Source organism: Limulus polyphemus, unplaced genomic scaffold (assembly GCF_000517525.1).
Source record: "Limulus polyphemus unplaced genomic scaffold, Limulus_polyphemus-2.1.2 Scaffold1615, whole genome shotgun sequence".
Taxonomy (NCBI): domain Eukaryota; kingdom Metazoa; phylum Arthropoda; class Merostomata; order Xiphosura; family Limulidae; genus Limulus; species Limulus polyphemus.
Genome location: NW_013667225.1, coordinates 65,906 through 84,824, shown reverse-complemented (window position 1 = coordinate 84,824; position 18,919 = coordinate 65,906). Strand labels below are relative to the sequence as shown.

General features: G+C 32.2%; 1 protein-coding gene across 2 annotated transcripts in view; it reads right to left on the bottom strand.

Moving 5' to 3' along the window:
* The window catches only part of LOC106464302 (eukaryotic translation initiation factor 4 gamma 3-like), a 92,861-nt gene that overhangs the window by 72,925 nt on the left and 1,017 nt on the right, over nucleotides 1-18,919 (bottom strand). For both annotated transcript variants that reach the window (XR_002611715.1, XM_013924429.2), the window contains exons 2-3: nucleotides 1,184-1,221; nucleotides 335-375 (exon numbers count right to left, since the gene is read on the bottom strand). Coding sequence is in view for 1 of the 2 variants with exons in the window: in XM_013924429.2 (XP_013779883.1) it covers nucleotides 335-375; nucleotides 1,184-1,221 (79 nt within the window). In the remaining variant the exon portion in view is untranslated. The remainder of the gene's footprint in view (nucleotides 1-334; nucleotides 376-1,183; nucleotides 1,222-18,919) is intronic.

Genomic DNA, 18,919 nt, shown 5'->3' with positions numbered 1-18,919 from the left:
TTTCTTCATTACCCATTCAAGCCGTCTCCAGCCATTATTAGTCTCAAAGTGGGTTCCTCGTCATCGAACCTAAACATAAAGTTTTCATAAATGCCAACAACACTGATGAAGATTAGTTGTAGAAAACAAACCTGTATTTTTCAGACTTAAGAAGGAACATTTTAAATTGCATACTTTGAAAGGTGTATTCTCAGGCTCTCATGAAATGAATATCACATTTGAATGAATTAGAGAAACTCACCAAAAAAATAAAGACAAGCTAATATTTGAGAGTGCAGGGAAAACTTCTGTAATCTTATAATGATAATCAGTTTAATAAGAAAAACCTACTTACTTGAGGTGGATAAGGCACTAGTGGTCTAACAAAGTCTTCTCCTGTAAACAACAGACTTTTGAATAAGTGACAACTATAATAAAATCAGAACTTCCTTGTCTTTTACAGGTTCAATAAAACAATAGATTTATAAACAATTAACATCAAACAAAATAAAAAAATACCATAGTGTAGGAGAACAATAATTTTAAAGAAAAAAAATACACATGCTAAGAAGAAAGTAAATTTTCGATTCACTGGTTTAAAAATAAAAGATGAATTCTCTACATAACCTCGACACTTATTTCATCCTGAGCCAGATAATTATTTTCTTTTATTGAGAGTTGAATCTATAAACCATAAACACTATTAAATGTTGAAAAAGGTTTATGTTACTACAGTTTTATTTTCAAATACAGACCATATTCAGAAGGACAGAATACCATACTTATTCAAAAACATTCAAAAATGATATACCCTAACCATGATGTTTTCATAAATGTCAATAATAATGATAAAGATTAGTTATAGAAAACAAACCTATTAACATTCGTGACACTATAAAAAAATAATCATGATAAATTTAATACACTGAATTATATCTTTCCATTTCATCATTCCAAAAATAATACCGATTTCATTATATGAATATTTTAATGTATTTTTCAGACTTAAGGAGAAACATTTTAAATTTCATACTTTGAAAGATGTATTCTCGGACTCTCTTGAAATTAAAAGCACACTTCACATAAAATCCCTATCTTTTGGAAAACATTTGATCGAACACTTTATTGAGCTGTAATTTCATGTTGTAAAGCACACAAACTGTTTCATTTTTTAACTATGTTACAAATCTTAATGGTGACTTACTTCCAAGTTGTGGTGGTGTCTGTCCACATGGCTGCAAGCTACAAGTCTGTTAAGGAACTTTGACTGGTATTTCAATCTAAAGATAGCAATGTCCACCATAAAATGATACCTTGCAAACTATTGATTACAGAAAATGCAAGGTCTCATCGACTTAGCATTTGGTGTTAATTTACACAAGGCAGTGATTATACGATATTAAAGATATACATTATTATCGAGTTTATATTACCTGATTAAAATAAACAATATCACAAGTTGTTAAAAGTACATACAATCCTGGATTGGCAAAACATTTGATTTTACTTATATATTTAATCATTTTACAACCTATTTTCACTTCCTAGAAAGATTTACTGAGGCTGTTCCAAACTTTAATCATTAGTGCAAAACTAATTACCTCAATAATGGCTGGAGACGGCTTAAATGGGTAATGAAGAAAAACTTTAATATAAGTTTAACATGACAGCAAATGTACAACGTTTCGACAAGGTGATGACAAAACCTTGTCGAAACGTTGTACATTTGCTGTCATGTTAAACTTATATTAAAGTTTTTCTTCATTACCCATTTAAGCCGTCTCCAGCCATTATTAGTCTCAAAGTGGGTTCCTCGTCATCGACTTTTAATTACCTCAAGTTCCACTTGGGGCAACGCTACAGAGGATAAATGCATCTTCAAAGCTTAATATACTATACATTTCTTTCTAACTTGGTAAAATACTATGAATACTTGAATCCCACGAGTTCCTTGTTTTTCATGTTTACATCAAATTAAAAGATCTTCCTCATCCCGATGATTGACACGTACACATCTTTACTTCCGGTTTATTAGATACAATCATTCACTTCCGGTTTATTAAATACAATCGTCTCATTGCAGCATCCTAGTGACGTATAAGTGTTCACACGTGCACTATTCTCAGTTGACCAATCAAAACTAACTGTGCTACTGTTAAGGCTCTGTATTATATTTGCGGTTCATCACTGACCGGGTAAAATGATGTAACTGAGAGTGGATAAAACACTAAAGCCTCGCGTTTGATGTACGAGTAAAAAGACAAGTATCCTCGCTTTCGCGCACTTCATAGATTCAGATACTTCCAATGCAAATTCACAGAAATACCAGGAGCGATTACTTAACATTTTAGAGGTCGTTAAATGATCTGTACATCCAAACTCATAAAAAAAAAAAGTGTTTCTACTTCTCCCAATGTTGCCAGAGTGATGTAATTATTCACACGTCGTGTTTAACATGAAAGTTACTGAACTCGCATTATCTAGTGTTGTTATAATTGTTTTCAGTAGTACAAAATAAAGCGTATATTCCTACGGCGTGTTACTATATTTTAATTCACCCTCTCCTATGAGCACTTATTAATACAAATAATGTTTGAAATGGACCGGTACTACGCGTGGTACCATTACTTGTCATCATAGTCAGAAATATACATCTAAGTGCGTACACGGACTTTTTTCTTGTCCCTTTTAATTTTAACCCCCTTTTCTGCGTAAAGACACTTCATTTCAAGCTCTAAATACAATACAGTTAATGGATAATATTACGCCTCAGTCTGAGTTTAGAAATACCCAAGTGTCCGCTAGTTTCTTATTATAAGGCATATATATATTATATATAAAACAATGAATCGTTTACATGTGGGCTTAAACATTAACGGCTCCCGGTTACAGCCCCATGATCCGATATTCCAAATATTGAACGTGAAAGCAACCACACATGTAGGCCTAATGTTTATTCAGGTTGTTATAAAATACAAACAGTAGTATGTATATAATGTTATATTAGGAACAGAAGCCGGTTACATTATGAAGTATATTTATAACCATTCCAGAGAACAATATTATTGTTAACCGTAAGTAAAGCCTTTTAATATTTTGAAAATTTATGTCAAATTTCTCATAATAGAAACACGATGAAAAAGTTGAATAACAATAAGAAGAAAACTCCGCTACTAGTGGCGGGAATTTTTCGGTATATTGATCTGTCTCCCCGGTTACACTATAGCAAGAAAAACTTTTTTTTTTTTTATGACCTGACCATTTACGAGACATTTATTAAAATAAACTTCTGAAAAAATCATGTTTTATAAACAATTTGTGCTGATTTTAAAACACGTGCAAGCGGCTGAGCGCATAATCCGTTTTCTCATATTAACCGATCTTATCTGTAATTTAATGTGTAAAAATAAAACCTCCGTGCGCGTAAATTTCGGGACAGACTTCTTAAGGACGAATATAAAAGCAAAACGAAACCCTTCATAATTTTTTTTAGAAAATTCATGAACTAAAAATATATATATATATATATATACATTACAAAATCGGACGTACTATGAGTGAACAAAAAAAGCCGTTTATCGTATCATTTTCAAAATTAAATTTTCGTAGTAAAATAACTGGGAGTTTAATCACTAGTAGTATATTTCGTACCGCTATTTTATTTTGCCTGGAACACTAACTGAGTGCAAGGCAGTACGAGGCTGTTGCAATACCCTCTGCGCCACCTATTCGAAAAAACTTCTATTACTTAAGAGGGGGGGGGGGGGAGCATGGTCTAATATTACGAATACTTTCACTTGTAAATTTAGAAGTTGTCTTGTGTACTGTATTATTACTCAAGTAGCTGACAATGACCGTGTGATATTAATAACTTCCGATAAAAAAAAGTTATCACAGGATCAAACACAAAATTAAATAAAAAAAAGGCCCAAACTCAAGCGCTTTCGAATAGTTCACTATTCTCCAGAAGAATAATCAACTATTCTAATTAGCTGGAGTTTCTTTTTTTTCTCTCGAAATTCACCTTAATAAGGTATTGTCTAATGTTCTTTATCTTCCCGTGTCTTGTTTTCCACAGCAAACATGAGATCTTGAAATTTATGTCCCCAAATTAGAATGAATCGTGTCCAAAAATTATGTGAATACGTAATTAGAAAGATCAGACGACGAAAGGAATTATTTATTAAATAACCACATTATTAATATGTAAAATCTAGCCACACGAATGTCAGAGCAAAACATTTCACCCGAGTTAATTCGGGTTGGTTACTTCCTGCAGATAGAAGAGGCGTTTCGTACTTACAGGTCAATGAAACTTACGGAATGAAAAACGTCACTTGCTTGCTGATGAAACTTTACTGAAAAACCTAAAAAAGTTTCGTAATCATGTAAAGTTGGATTACAGACTGATAAACTTTTAAAGCTAATTTATCATATAGCATTTATTATTTCATAATACGTCAATAGAAAGCTCCCCCCCCCAAAAAAAAAACACATTAAGTTTAATGTCGCTTTGTCACTTTTTCTTTTCAAGACGCATAAACTTGCAAGGTACACGCAATTAAATGAAGATTCGCGTTTTTCATGAAACAATGAAAAAAACACATTACTACCAGATCTGGTTTGTGGTAAACATAACGTTCTGGAGTACTTTTATGTCAGTGGCTTGAGGTCTGCACAGGCCGAAATTTTATACAAGGTTACCAGGCCAGGCGGTTATCTGGCCCGAGCCCGCCCGAAACCCGACTTAGGCCCGAAGGTTAAACGAAATGTTACTCACTAGATCGGCAGCATCTTCTGACCTTCCAAAATAAAGAAAAAGGTACTATAATCCTATAAATACCACTACGGTGAACTTAGCAACATTATGTTTAATATGAATGTTTTCACAACTGATAAAAAAAAAGAGGCGTGACACTATTTGTAGGATTACAAAATCCCTTATGGCACTGCCTTGGATACTAAGTATCAAAATTATACAGCTGCTAAATAACTATTGTTTGACCACAGCTGTGTGTGTGTGTAGGTTACCGTTTTTCGAGAACTAAGTTTGAATGTTTTAAAACAAAGTTTAAAAAGTTCAAAATATCGGGTAGAAAACCTGAAATCTTTCAAATAAGTATCACAAATGTCACCTCATTCAAGCCTGACTCGAACCCGGATCTTTTTTATTATTATTATTATCCGACCCGAGCTCATTCCGCAGGCAGAAGAAAGACCTCTACATGTGGCCAAAAAGTTGAACCTTTACGAATGAATGTCATTACACATTAGATACATTTGGGATTTCCAACCTCAACGTCAGATTAAACACACAGATTAAATTGACATTTCAGAGACCCTAAAGATTCAGGCACAGCCGTACCTAATTCATAACTTTTGGTCTAAGAAATAGCAGCCAGTCAGCGATACCACTTACTACCTACTCTTAACAGAACAGCGCAAGTGACTGTCAATTTTACAATGTGCTCGTGGCTGAAGGAACACAGCATATCGTGGGCTTCCGATATACTCAACTCACACCTGGCCCCTATCTAATACAGTAAATACAGAGTACATCACGCGTAAAACCCATACAATTTCTAATTTGGATATAATACACTGTAGCTCAACCAAGTTGAGCTATTTCGTTCTAAACTTTTCTTAAATATAGAACACAGAACTTGATAAGTAACCAATGGAAGACTTAGATGTAAATTACCTGTACAACTGCAGACAAAGATCTTATTACGAGTGCATCTTCTGACTAAGAGTAACGTTATATGTTTATTGCCAGGACAGATCTAAGTGTTGCATTACAAAGACAGGTAACTAACTCAACAGTGGTCAAGTTAAGGACAGAACTTAGACAGTCGTGACAAGGCATCAGTAACCGTTATTTAACACTCTGGCCAAAGTTTAATGCTTTCGTTATTCAATAATAACGTCTTACATTGCAGTAACTGATACCTAACACCCTTTAATATAACTAAGATGGTCACTGTCATTCGCAAAGAAAGACTAATTTGACATGGCAGGAAACCTGTAATACAACACTGTCGTCAAGCGTAGATCCGAGTATCTGTGATGAAATAAGTTTAAAGAGAATTTAGCTGAGGTCATTCATGTAAAACAATGTCAAAGACTTAAAAAACAGATGAAAATAATACCAAAATAAACTATTTTATCAAAGTAGTGTTTCTGGCCTCTTTTTTTTTTTTTGTCTCCATGAAGCCACAACTTCACAACCCTAACCCTAACATACGGCGATTAATTTACTATGACGAGTAAGAATGGCACGTTAAATCTCCACTACTACAGACATTATATCTTTGTGGTTACAAAAATGGGAATGAAAGTAACCTTCAAAACGTGGGAAAGGAACAGCATAACCCTAACTTTTTATGCGAGAAACTCTCATAGCTGTATTTCCTAATGTTCTTCTATTATCTTTTTAGACGAACGTGAAGAACTATTTTTTAAGCCGGAGCAACATGCAGCAAACAAGTGAAGCTCATACCACGATTGTTTTGGGTGAAATCCGCTTTAAAACGATTTTTTGTGACGTCACTGATTCACAAATTATGAAAATACTTAAGTTTCGTAGCTAATCACTAATCAGTCTTTTCAAATCTTAGAAATAACTTGACCAAATCTGAAACAGGCACTTGTATTACATTTTTAAACTTAAGAGCCCGAAAAAAATCAGTGTAACAGGTTTTTGTCTTCTTTCTCTTGTCAAAACAATGACATAAGTATTGATACTCTACTTGATACTCCACCAGCTCACTCGTAAGTCTTTATACACGTTTTAAGAGAAAAAAAAATATTGCTAAATAAAGGTATAGTGCTAGCTATTGAACTTGAAAAAAAAGGAACCAAACAAGATAGGGATGGGAGTGGACATATCACTTAATCGGCTAATGATCACATAGTAGACTAAGCCGACTCGACTTTACATGGAGAATAAAATCCCTACATTACTGACTTCCCCACTTTGTTTATCTAAAGCTTGGTGTTTCAATAGAATCTCAGCTTTCATTATTATACCTTCCCTTTAGTTAACTTTAGAATATAACTTTTATGACTGTTTTACAATAGAGTAACATTTTACGATTGGAAATTCTAGTTCTATTTGTTTTGCCAGTGAGGAAGCCAGAAATGTAACGGGAAAATGAAACAAGTATTAAGAAAATAATTGATACGTTGTACGTGCAGAACAATTATTTAGATGTAAATCAACTTCTTCCGTGAACTGTGCTAAATAAATAGCACAAAGAATGAGCACAGAAACAATAATAAAATTGTCTCAAGCTTGTATAAATAACTAGCAACAGAACTCGTAATAATGCTAAAAAATTGACTCTTTGTTGCATCAGATATTTAGAAACCAGGAACTACAAAAATGTCACCACTCGCAATATTTCCTAAGAAATACTTGAGAACAAAAACGCTTATGAAATCTATTTAATATTTGGTTTACTCAAATACATCATAACATACAGGATAAACAAGAACATCGTAATTTCATTATCTCAAAGTAATTAATACCAACGCGTACCAGTTCTATTCAACTAAGTTTACAAATAAATCCCGTTTTCACTGGACAGAACGACACGAATATTTATTATCTAGTCCATTTATGTTGCACTGCAATAAGTGATTAAACTAAGAAGTTTCTGTAATTTAAAATACGTTTTAGGATCGTTTTTATTTTTTAAATAACTAGCAACTGAACTCTTAATAATGCTAAAAAATTGACCCCTTGTCACATCGGATATTTAAACCAATAAAAACAATTCTCATTTGTCTAAGTCTTATATTTAGAAACCAGGAACTACAAAAAGGTAACCACTCACGTGGTTTACAGAACAAGAAAAATTCCACTTGCTATTTATCTACATATTAAGCCGCGAAAGCAAATCAATCATTTGAAGCATAAACGTTTCGAAACTCCATGTGGTCAGTATCTCAAACGCAATCCTCTAGATTTGTTCAGACCTCCCTCCCCGAGCTGATGGCTGCAACTACACTACTCGTCAAACGCCAACCACTCTTGCTGTGTGTTAACTAAAATATATTTTATAAAACGAAACCTCTTTTAGTGTCAAGCCACACAACTAAGAGTGTAGTGCTGCCGGAGTGTTGTTCGGGCACCTAAATTATGAACTTCCTTACGCTTCAAGAACTAAAAATATAGGAATAAATTATCCAGTTTACACTTGGAATTAAGTGTTTTTCATAACCAAATTCTCAGTGCTAGAGAATACCCTGACAGTATGTGATCCCGAGTCCACTGGTTAAGCGCTTTCAGGCCGCCAACCACAATATGTCACTCTCCCTCAGGAGCTGGCCTCAGGCACTGTGCGACTACTTCGGCTCAAGAGCAGCTGTTAAAGCATTTGAATGGTGAAATGTTGTTACATGTTACGTGATTATTAAGAAAAGAATATGGTATTAAAACACTTACGTTCATTTTACAATTATACCGTGTTTAAAATGCACATACGTGTAAGGCTTAACATAACGTACAATAATGTCGCTTTTTTTAATTCATAAATTTCAAACTGTTTATAATGTTTGCAGACTATTGTTGCTAAAACTGAAGTTGTGGGAGAGAAAAATAGGCTACCTAGTTTTTCCTTGCTGTTTAATTTAAACGAAGTTGATTTTCACGTTTTCTCTCGGTAATATATGCATACTTAATTTAATTATTAATGTCAGTAGTCAAGTAATTAGTGATATGTATATTATCCGGAAAATGACGTCACACGCCTGATATTTTTGTAAGCCTTCGGCAATTTAAATTTAGCACTACACAACTGCACAAAAGCTACTTATTGTAAGAGAACTACACAAGTGTGTGATATGAGAAGTACTACTCACCTTTTAAACAATATATCGTTAGTGATCAATTTACATTTAAAACATTCTGATAATAGAATTTAATAAGTTACTACATTACTGTACACAAATACACAATTCTAAACACTGAAAAATATCTTAAGTGCTCAAAATTACGGAATAAAACCAGTAACAGTATATTCAAAGGAAAACGGCCCCACTTCATCAAGTACGGCGAATAGTCACGTCAGACTCTGAAGAAAGTCCTTGAAGATACTACATCAGACAACAGATGTAGGACAACGTGGCCATGCTTAGCTAATCACATATACAAAGATGTGGTTCCACATACTTCACAGGTTCATACAATGAACCATAATTAAACTCAAAAGACGACCAAACCCGCCTCGAAGTGATTAGTCAAATAGTTGGATAAGTCTATTTAATCCTGGTGTATGACAGGAAGTACCTGTATGTGCACCTTAATTACGGATATATCAAATTTTCCTGTTCACACACAAAAAAAGTATTACCAGCCCTTTTCCGGCGATTCTTAAAAGCTGTATTATTACAAGCTGTTTAGTTAGTTCTCATGGTGACGCTATGCTTTAGAAGAAGTTGGAATGTGTAAACTCAAAATATTAATACTGCTTTTACTTAACGCCTTAATCTATAGTCAATCACACTGTGCATAACTATACAGTTGACAATAAGTGGTTTTCAACCAAAATAAAATATCAGTCTTGTATAAGATAATATTGTATTCGTTATTCTTAGAAGTACTAATATGATAGTGATTTTTTAAGACGTTTTGATTAAATCCCGATATAAAACAAAGGGAGCTCGTAATATGGATATTTCAAGAATCTTTAGAACAAACAGACTGTAGCACCCCCAATTTTACATATCCGATTTATATAGCAACTGTAAATTATATTAATATATCTAGCTAAGCACCCCCCCCCACACACACACACTTAGCAGCTCCTTCCTACACCACTGATAAATCAAATCAGCTGAGTTATTACGACAAATACTAACTTCATACAGGTACCTGTGTACATATATATGGGCAGTTTTTCGTTGTGTTTTAAAAGTCAAAACCTAAACCTCGTATTGTTACCGATCCAGGTAAAGAGCAGTATTAGAAGAACACTTAAAATGAGAAAGATTTAGAATAATTTTGTTTAAACTAGGGTGGGGTGGTTCAATGTATATAACTGTAACCGTTGATTACAAACATTTGTATTAGGCGTTTGTAATCTGATGACGTCTAGAGTAATATGAATGACGAGAAATAAAATTCAATCTGTACTGCATAGCAACAAATAACTTGGGAATTACCGACCAGAGTGATGACGAGGAATAACAAAATTCAATCTGTATTGTACAGCAACAAATAACTTGGGAATTACCGACCAGAGTGATGACGAGGAATAACAAAATTCAATCTGCACTGTATGTCAACAAATAACTTGGGAATTACCGACCAGAGTGATAACGAGGAATAACAAAATTCAATCTGTACTGCATGGCAACAAATAACTTGGGAATTACCGACCAGAGTGATGACGAGGAATAACAAAATTCAATCTTTACTGTATAACAAATAACTTAGCCATTACCGACCAGAGTGCACTAAGTTATAAACATTATTATTATTATTGACCCTACAGTTCACTTTCTAATTTTTGCAAGGTGACAAACAAATATTCCCACTGGAATCTTGAAAATTCTGTAGTTAGTTGTGTCAAATAATTATCACGTTATTTATTAACGTTGGAGTACAACGTTGAATCATTTTCAAAACAGTACATTGAAGCGAACACTTGTAACGTTCAATGAACTTGGTCTTAAAATAAAGCTAGGAATTTGTACAAATCATCAAATGAGACACTTACCGTCAGAAAATTTAGAACCTATAACGACACCTTAAATGTTGCAACTTAACCTACAATTCACAATTTCACTTTAAATTGAACTTCTAGTATTAAAATAAACAATTATCTCCAGATTACAAACCGACTGCCAAAATTCTTCAGTCAAATTTTATGTCAACTCTGGCACGATCCAACTTTTTATGACTTATGATCACACATCAACTTTTTGGGTTCACACGACCAGGGTCGTGTATATGCTTTTCCCATGTGTTATTCATTTATACTTTATTTGTAAATAAACAGGACAGAAGTTTTAGTCGGGTCAACGACACTTGCAACAGGGTTCTCATACTGTACACACGTACATAGGACAAAAACCGTAGCAATGCCGATTAAAGAAATCCACAGAACAAGACATCTGCTCGGTTGCTTACTGTTTTAGATATTTTCAAATATACAAATAACTACTATTTGTGTTTTATAAGGAACAAAACCAAATTGTTATTACTTTCGTTCTTATCTTTTAGCATCACAAAAATGTACCGTTTTCCTCAAAGTTAGTTAAAAAACGAAAGACACTTAATTACAACAAGCACATATAAATGGAAACCGTGCAAGTTGGTGGATGGGGTAGAACTATTAATGCGTAATTAATCCGTGAAACAGATTTTTAAAAAATCTGTCTGCTGCGGTTGTTTGCTAAGTAGTTGTTCTACATGAACACCAGAAATAGCAAAAAGATTTTTCAAGTATACTTGACTCCGGTTTTGGTAGTTGAGGATATCGGTATATAATTATTGTTGTTAAATTAAATGTTTTACAAAATGTTTTAATTCAGAGATAACACGATTTTATTAGAAACTAAAATGTCAGTGTTTAAGGAGAGGGTCAAGTAGCGGGAAACAATATTTTAATTTTGGTCATTAGTGTAAAATAACGGAAACATCAGGTAGCATGATTTACAAGGTACATATTTACATATACAGTCGTGACACGAAAGGAGGCCTTGGAAAAAAAAAAAGTTCTTGCTAATCATGCAAGTTAATAACTATTATAAAAATAAAAATCACAGCGCCAACGGCTATCGCCAAGCCTTTTCTCGTATAGAAAGATATAGATAAGTGTTATACAAAGATTAAAAAATAAGTGTGGTTATGTGGTTTTAATTCTTTAAAGAGTTCAGTTGAAAATTTGATAAAAAAAACAGTTCTGATGAAAAACAACCAACGTTTAATTTTTAAAGTAAACTATCCAGTGTAAAATATCCTCGAAATTAATATTTTCAGCTATACATTTCAAATAGTTGTTTCAATGAAATAACAAGGGTTAGCTAAACATTTCAAAGTTGTTTCAATGAAATAACAAGGGTTAGCTAAACATTTCAAAGAGTTGTTTCAACGAAATAACGAGGGTTAGCTATACATTTCAAAGTGTTGTTTCAATGAAATAACGAGGGTTAGCTATACATTTCAAAGAGTTGTTTCAACGAAATAACGAGGGTTAGCTATACATTTCAAATAGTTGTTTCAATGAAATAACGAGGGTTAGCTATACATTTCAAAGTGTTGTTTCAATGAAATAACAAGGGTTGTCCAAATTCTGAATAATAAAGCTCTTGAAGTTGAAGGCTATATCTGTTTTAAATATAACCTTACTCCTCCACAAGTTCCTACATAGTAACACAAGTAATATTAATATCTAGATTTGGATCAATCCTGATATTCCCCATAGCTTTCTTAGAACCAGGAATATCAATAAAATCCTCTAAGTAAGACAGAAATAATTTAAAACAGTGGTCAGCTAACTTTTTTTTTTTTTTTTTTTTTTTTTTTTTATTTATTATTATTGTGGGTCAATTATACTTCTTTTGCAAAATTTAACATTGTGTTGGGTCAGTGATAGTCATAATTCTTAATACCAATACATGTATTTAAATATGTATGTTCATTTACATACAACAAACAAATTAATAGTTTGACCAGCTTGAATATTTTCCCTAAAATTGATCTTAAAATTCTCGGTAGCTGTGACTTTTCCCCTTTCCTTTAACCCTTTCCAGACTAAATGGAAGCAACAGGTATATACAATGACTTTCTTCTCATTGTGGAAATACGTAATCAAATAACTCGAAAATTAGTACAATCTTACTAAATATTATGTAGTTTCTGCTTTAAAATACAATTGCATTCAGTATTTCTTTCAATTTTTAAGTTCGGTATTTTCCAAAATTTGCTGTGAAAATGTTATGAAAACAGGTATGCATACTCAATTTCTCGTATGAAAAGTCCAGATGCATGATTGTGCTATTTTAAAACCAACAGGTCATTTAAGACAAAAAAGGGAACCCACTTCTGAAAAGTACAAATGGTGTTTTAAATTTTAAAACCAAGATGTATGTATGTATGGTGATAACAGTATACCCGATATACCAGTTATGTACACATATTACACACATGCACAATTATAGAGAAATACATACTAACTTCGTACAGCCAGCTACAAAACTTGTTTCAAGGAAAGAACGGGTTTAGACATTGCTTTTTGAATTATCAATTTTTCAATTCATATATTTATTTATTTGAAGAATATACCAACAAGAGTTATGTATTCGTATTTGCACAATAATAATGTTGGGATAAAATAGTTTTCACTATTATAATGAAAACCTTATAAGAAGCTCTAATGTAACAGGAGATATGTTAAAGCTTTAAGTCAATATAAATTGTGGTCCAAACATTAAACCAAACCCAAGTTAGAAGAAAATCATGATTGAATGTGTGCATTTCAAGAGCTCTGTTTAAGCTATTCATAAATAAAGATAGGACTAAATTGTGAAATTAACCCACATATATTGATTTTAAGCAAGTATCCCACCTTCACTAATCACAGCTTATCAGGTCATGGTTAGCTTTTAATTTAACGAGTTTTATTAAATAATCTAAAATTCACATTTAAAAATTCTTAATATTAAGATTTTCCAATATTAAAGGCTCACTCCTTAAATACTACATAAAATCCAGATGAAAACAGCAGCTTTACACTAATGCTAACAGGTTTGCTGCTTTAAGCAGATATTCTGTACTTTGACTTGAAACTCGCATAATAAGCAAAAAAATTAATTCAAGTTTTAAACAAATTTCCCATTACGTGTATTACACTTGCACGTGTACTTAATACCAATTATTTTATAAAGCAGGTTCCTGTTCTATTAATGTGTTTCATTCAATGAAAATATTGTTCAATAACATTTCTTCATCTGTAGACGATTGAAAGTTCTACTTATCGCAAACATGGACCTCAATTGGGAAAAATATAAATTGTTAATTTCTAAAGACATCACTTTACAGAAACTTACATATCAGTACATTTGTATTAAAAACCAATACACAAGCTTATACTCAGATAAAAAAGTAAAACTTTATGTCAAGTGTTTAAACGCTTCAATTTCACGTGCAAGTAATTATTCTTTAAGCTCAAAACTGGCTAGTTACCATACTTGAACCTCAATCATTACCTAACAGTCAAATGTTTTTTTTTCTGCTACACCTATGTAACCCTTTACTTTAATTTTTAATTAGGACACAAGGAAATATACATTATTGACCAGCTTATGGGACAATAAATAGTACATCATCCAGTCGTAGCCCAGAAACTGGAAACAATAAAAAAAAAGGATGATTCAATGTATGTAAATCACACATAAAAGGTAATCAAAAAAATTGTTCTTAAATATTTGAAATATTAAAACCACATCTTTTACATACAAATAAGAAATCAAATTAGTCTTTTACTACAGTAAGATTGGAAGGTTTATAAAAAGTTTCAAAAAAAAATTTTACATCTGTATGTGATCTAAACATTTTTATACAAGCTAAAATTCCTAACTTCTAAATAACATTAAAATTTTTTTCAGTCTGAAAAAATTGACTAACTTAAAAACAGTCTTTAATTCTTATTAGGTGAGCTACGACTACAGGCATTCTCCATTATGACTTAATGGTAATGACAACGGCTGGTAACATACAAATTTCAGGTTTTTAAGTCTCACTGAACATCTTAGCTTTGATTTGTATTAATTTCATTGCTGTTATAGAATGCCCATTTGATTGCCTATTTACAATTAATGTAATGTATAGTACTAGAACTACTGATTGATTTATATATATAAAACTTCCCAACATTACATTGTACTATTTGGCTGTAAACTTTCACACAAACACACACACACAAAAAAAAACATTTATCTTATACAAACTTATATTCATGTTTATACTATACTTAAACAAAATCTATATTAATATTTTCAAACAAAGTTAAATCTTTCATATCACTACAACACTGTCAGGTCATGTTAAAATCTGACAACAACCAAATAATTAAATTATGCTTTTAAAGCACATGTAGCACAGTGCATTTAAATCAAATAAGCTTTTGCCTCCTCTTTACATGCTGGCCATGTTTCAGGCTACTTGCTTAAGTGTGTGGAAATGTAAAAACTATGAGAAGAGACTAGAAAGTTCCAAAACAATGTCAGTGTAACTTGACTGTACTTCATAAGTCTCAATGAGAAAAAAAAAAAACTTATGCTACTTATACAAAAGTATATTAAATTATGACTAAACACATTTCATTATGAGCTAAGGTACATATGGAGCTTAAGAATCAAACCTAAACACCCTAGGAAATTATTAGTTAATATTACTCAATCACATTATACCTATAAATGTTTAGCTCATTGTTTTAAGGTGATTATATTCATCATATCTACAACTTAAGAATCAAATGAATCAAACCTAAACACCCTAGGAAATTATTAGTTAATATTACTCAATCACATTATACCTATAAATGTTTAGCTCATTGTTTTAAAGTGATTATATTCATCATATCTACATATTAGAACTAATGCTAGCACAATCAAAACACTAACTTTTTTGAAACTCTTTTGACCTCATGATAAAATATTGTTTTGTAAAGATAAAAATCTTGGTAGCCACTGCACGTGCATGAAAGTTTTTTTTAGTAAAAAGTTTCATAGCTATTTGACTACAACGCAAAATTCAAGTCATTTTTTTTGCCTAGCCCTGCTCTAATGAAATAAACACACTAACTAAATTATTTTAATACTACTTTCATTCCTTCATAGACCATTCTAACACTTCATGAAAAATACCAACAAATATCATATAGGTCATCAAGTCACCTCCAGTTCATCAACAAAGAAATCAAGTCTTGAAGCTTCCCTTCATAGCTCATTTTTTAAAACTATGTATCACTTCAGTAACTGATCTGCACATTTCTCAGCTAACCAAAATTCATTCTCTAATAAGACAACAAACGTATAAGTAATCTAAGTGACATCTTGAAGCAAGGATAGTAGCCTAACCCAGTCAAGAGCAAAAGGGGTCATTCTGCCTTATTAAAATGTGACCCAATTTCCAATTTTTGTGCTACTCTTAAGTCAGCCATCTCCAATCCAAATGACAAAAAACTAAAAACATTACATGTTTACTCTTAGGTGAAGCTGTAGTAAAATTGTTAGACCAATAGATCATGTGATTTTTTTCATAGGCATGCTCAACAATTTGCCAAATTTGAGCAGTTTTTGTTGAATAACTTTGCACATGTGGCTTATATTTACACCAAATGAGACTCCTAACTGTAGGTTAAAAAGATCTATCAGTGTGCCAAATAAAAATAACAAAATCCATAAAAGTTAACTATGTTTTTCTATCAAATAAATTTTCTGTACTTTGTTGTGAAGAAAAAAAAAGAAGGAAGAAACTCAATCAAAATTGGAGACATTATATCTCAGATATTTCTTAATGGATTGCCTTTAAATTTAGTATGTGAAGTAAGAGTCCAGTAGAGCACATCCACTGAAAATATGTGATAGTTTGGATTACCACACTCCGAGATAAAGAAGGTGGAAAATCGCTTAACTATCACTCCTGTTAATAACACACAGTGTCCTGCAGCAGGTTGTTTTGGCTACACGTGTGTCTTGATTAATTGTTATTGGAGTACTTAGGGCTTTTCTGGTAGAAGTTCTTACATAATTCTTATTACACCAGTATCTCAGCTATCCAACTACTAGGTTAATTTTTAGTTTTGATCTATGCAGGTAGCTTGCTTTGATAATAAAGTTAATGACAACAGAAAACAAAGCTGAGTTTTCATAACACTTACAAAATAGTTTTAGTGGCTGAAACATTGAACGATATTTTACATCTATATCTAGTGAATGCAAATTTATTGCCTGATTTAGGTAGGAATAAATTCAGTGAAGTTATAACATAATGGAGTTTTTACTGAAAAATGTTATCTGAAGAAAATTTGGAATAATTCCCCCACCCAAAGTTTACCTTTTAAGGTTCCTCGTAAATATTAAAAGCATTGTTTCAATAACAAAAATGTAAAGTACTACCACAAGAAGCAGTATCATGAACCACTATAGTGGTTCATAATAGGGATCGCAAGGAATTGTACAAAACTCTAATAGAAACATTTGGGCAGAAAGCACCATTAAACAGTAAAGATTAAGTTCAAACAACACTTTGAAATCCTTACTATTGACTGTTAAGGCTGTATACATCATCATCATCATCATAGACAGCAGTACATCGATAATTCTACCGATGCTTAGCTGCCACACAATCATACAAATGCACAAAAAAAGCATGCATGTTAGACTTACAAGGAAAAGAAAATCTGCTCAAAATGATCCTATCTTGTTTGCATAGTTTTTGAAGGATTGATATTAGCCATCCCTATATTTACTTCCTTTTTTAAAAAGGTTTTCTTTACTTCTAATCTACCAGATAATAAGACAGTCTGAAACAAACATGTTTCCTCAAACTGAGGCTATTAAGTGTGAATTAAATGAAAAAAAAACATTAGAATACAAGCTCTCCAGACACACCTGAAAATATAACTTGACTGTATTAAACAATTACAAAGATGAGTTGCCCATGCCCTGTTATACAGTGTACATATGAGAAGGAAAAACAACCATGAATCCAAACTAATTAGCCACAGCATAGCAGCCTATAGAAGGGCTCCAAGTTTTTCAAGTACAAGCTTCTCATACCTCTGCCATCTCTTGACCAATTTCAGATCTAATTATAATTTTGGACTCAGGAGATCAAACCCTTTCGACTGATGTGTTTGACCATGCCCAAGGTCTCATTAATTTACTCTAATCCTGCCTAAAATAATTTCAATTTACAGGTAGGCTGGTAGAGATCCTGATGAGCAATAAATATGAATCAGGTATACACATACTCAACATTTGGTATTGCTGTTGCACAAAAATATAGCTAATAAAAATGAAAAAAAAGTCTTGTACATGAATTGACTCTATTCTTACCCAAAAGAATTTTTCTCTGAAGTCATTACAAGAGCAGTATACTTCTACAGTTTGTTTTCATTGCAAGTTTTATTTCTAAAAGTTTCTGATAATATAGTAACCCTACCTCTTCATGAAAGTTCCTACTAAAATCTTAATACATTTTATGAACAGCCTACTCAGTTGTTAAACTCAAAATGTGGTACACATTTTTTTTTGGTGTGAGTAATGACATAGTACAACTAGCTTATCAAATATACAACATTGTTCACAGCAACTAATGCCATGAAACTGTTTAGGACTGAATTGAAAAGTTCTATAACTGCAACTAAAATTCACTTCTAAAAAAGTTTTTATCCCACCAAAGTATTTTTAAATGTTACAATGCAACTTTCAATGAAACAGATATTATAAACAGAATAAACGCTATATTACTTCTCTTTTCCAAAATTTAATCCATGAAGATCATTTTACACTAGAAAAGTTATCTAATACAGCAAAAACACACTAACAAAGTAACTGTAACTAAGAGTAGAATTAGAATAGAAAAGTTTATAAGGAAATTAATCAAGACTGTAAAAGTGCAATCCAAATCCAATCAACATACAGAAGTTAAAACATTGATAAGTCACTATAATATCAACTTAAGTTCTTAAGACCTATCGGTAATTCTCTGTTACGATATTTTAATACATAATGAAAACTTGTGAAAAAACTAGTTTAGTCTTACATCTAAAACTTATCTTCCAAATAAACTGGGTACATTTTCAGTACACGCAATTTCCTTTATAATACGTTAGGCTTAACAATAACACGAACCAAAACTATCTTGCCATTTGCCACAAAACTCAGCCACATGTTAAGCCTAACAGTAACTATTAGTACTAAA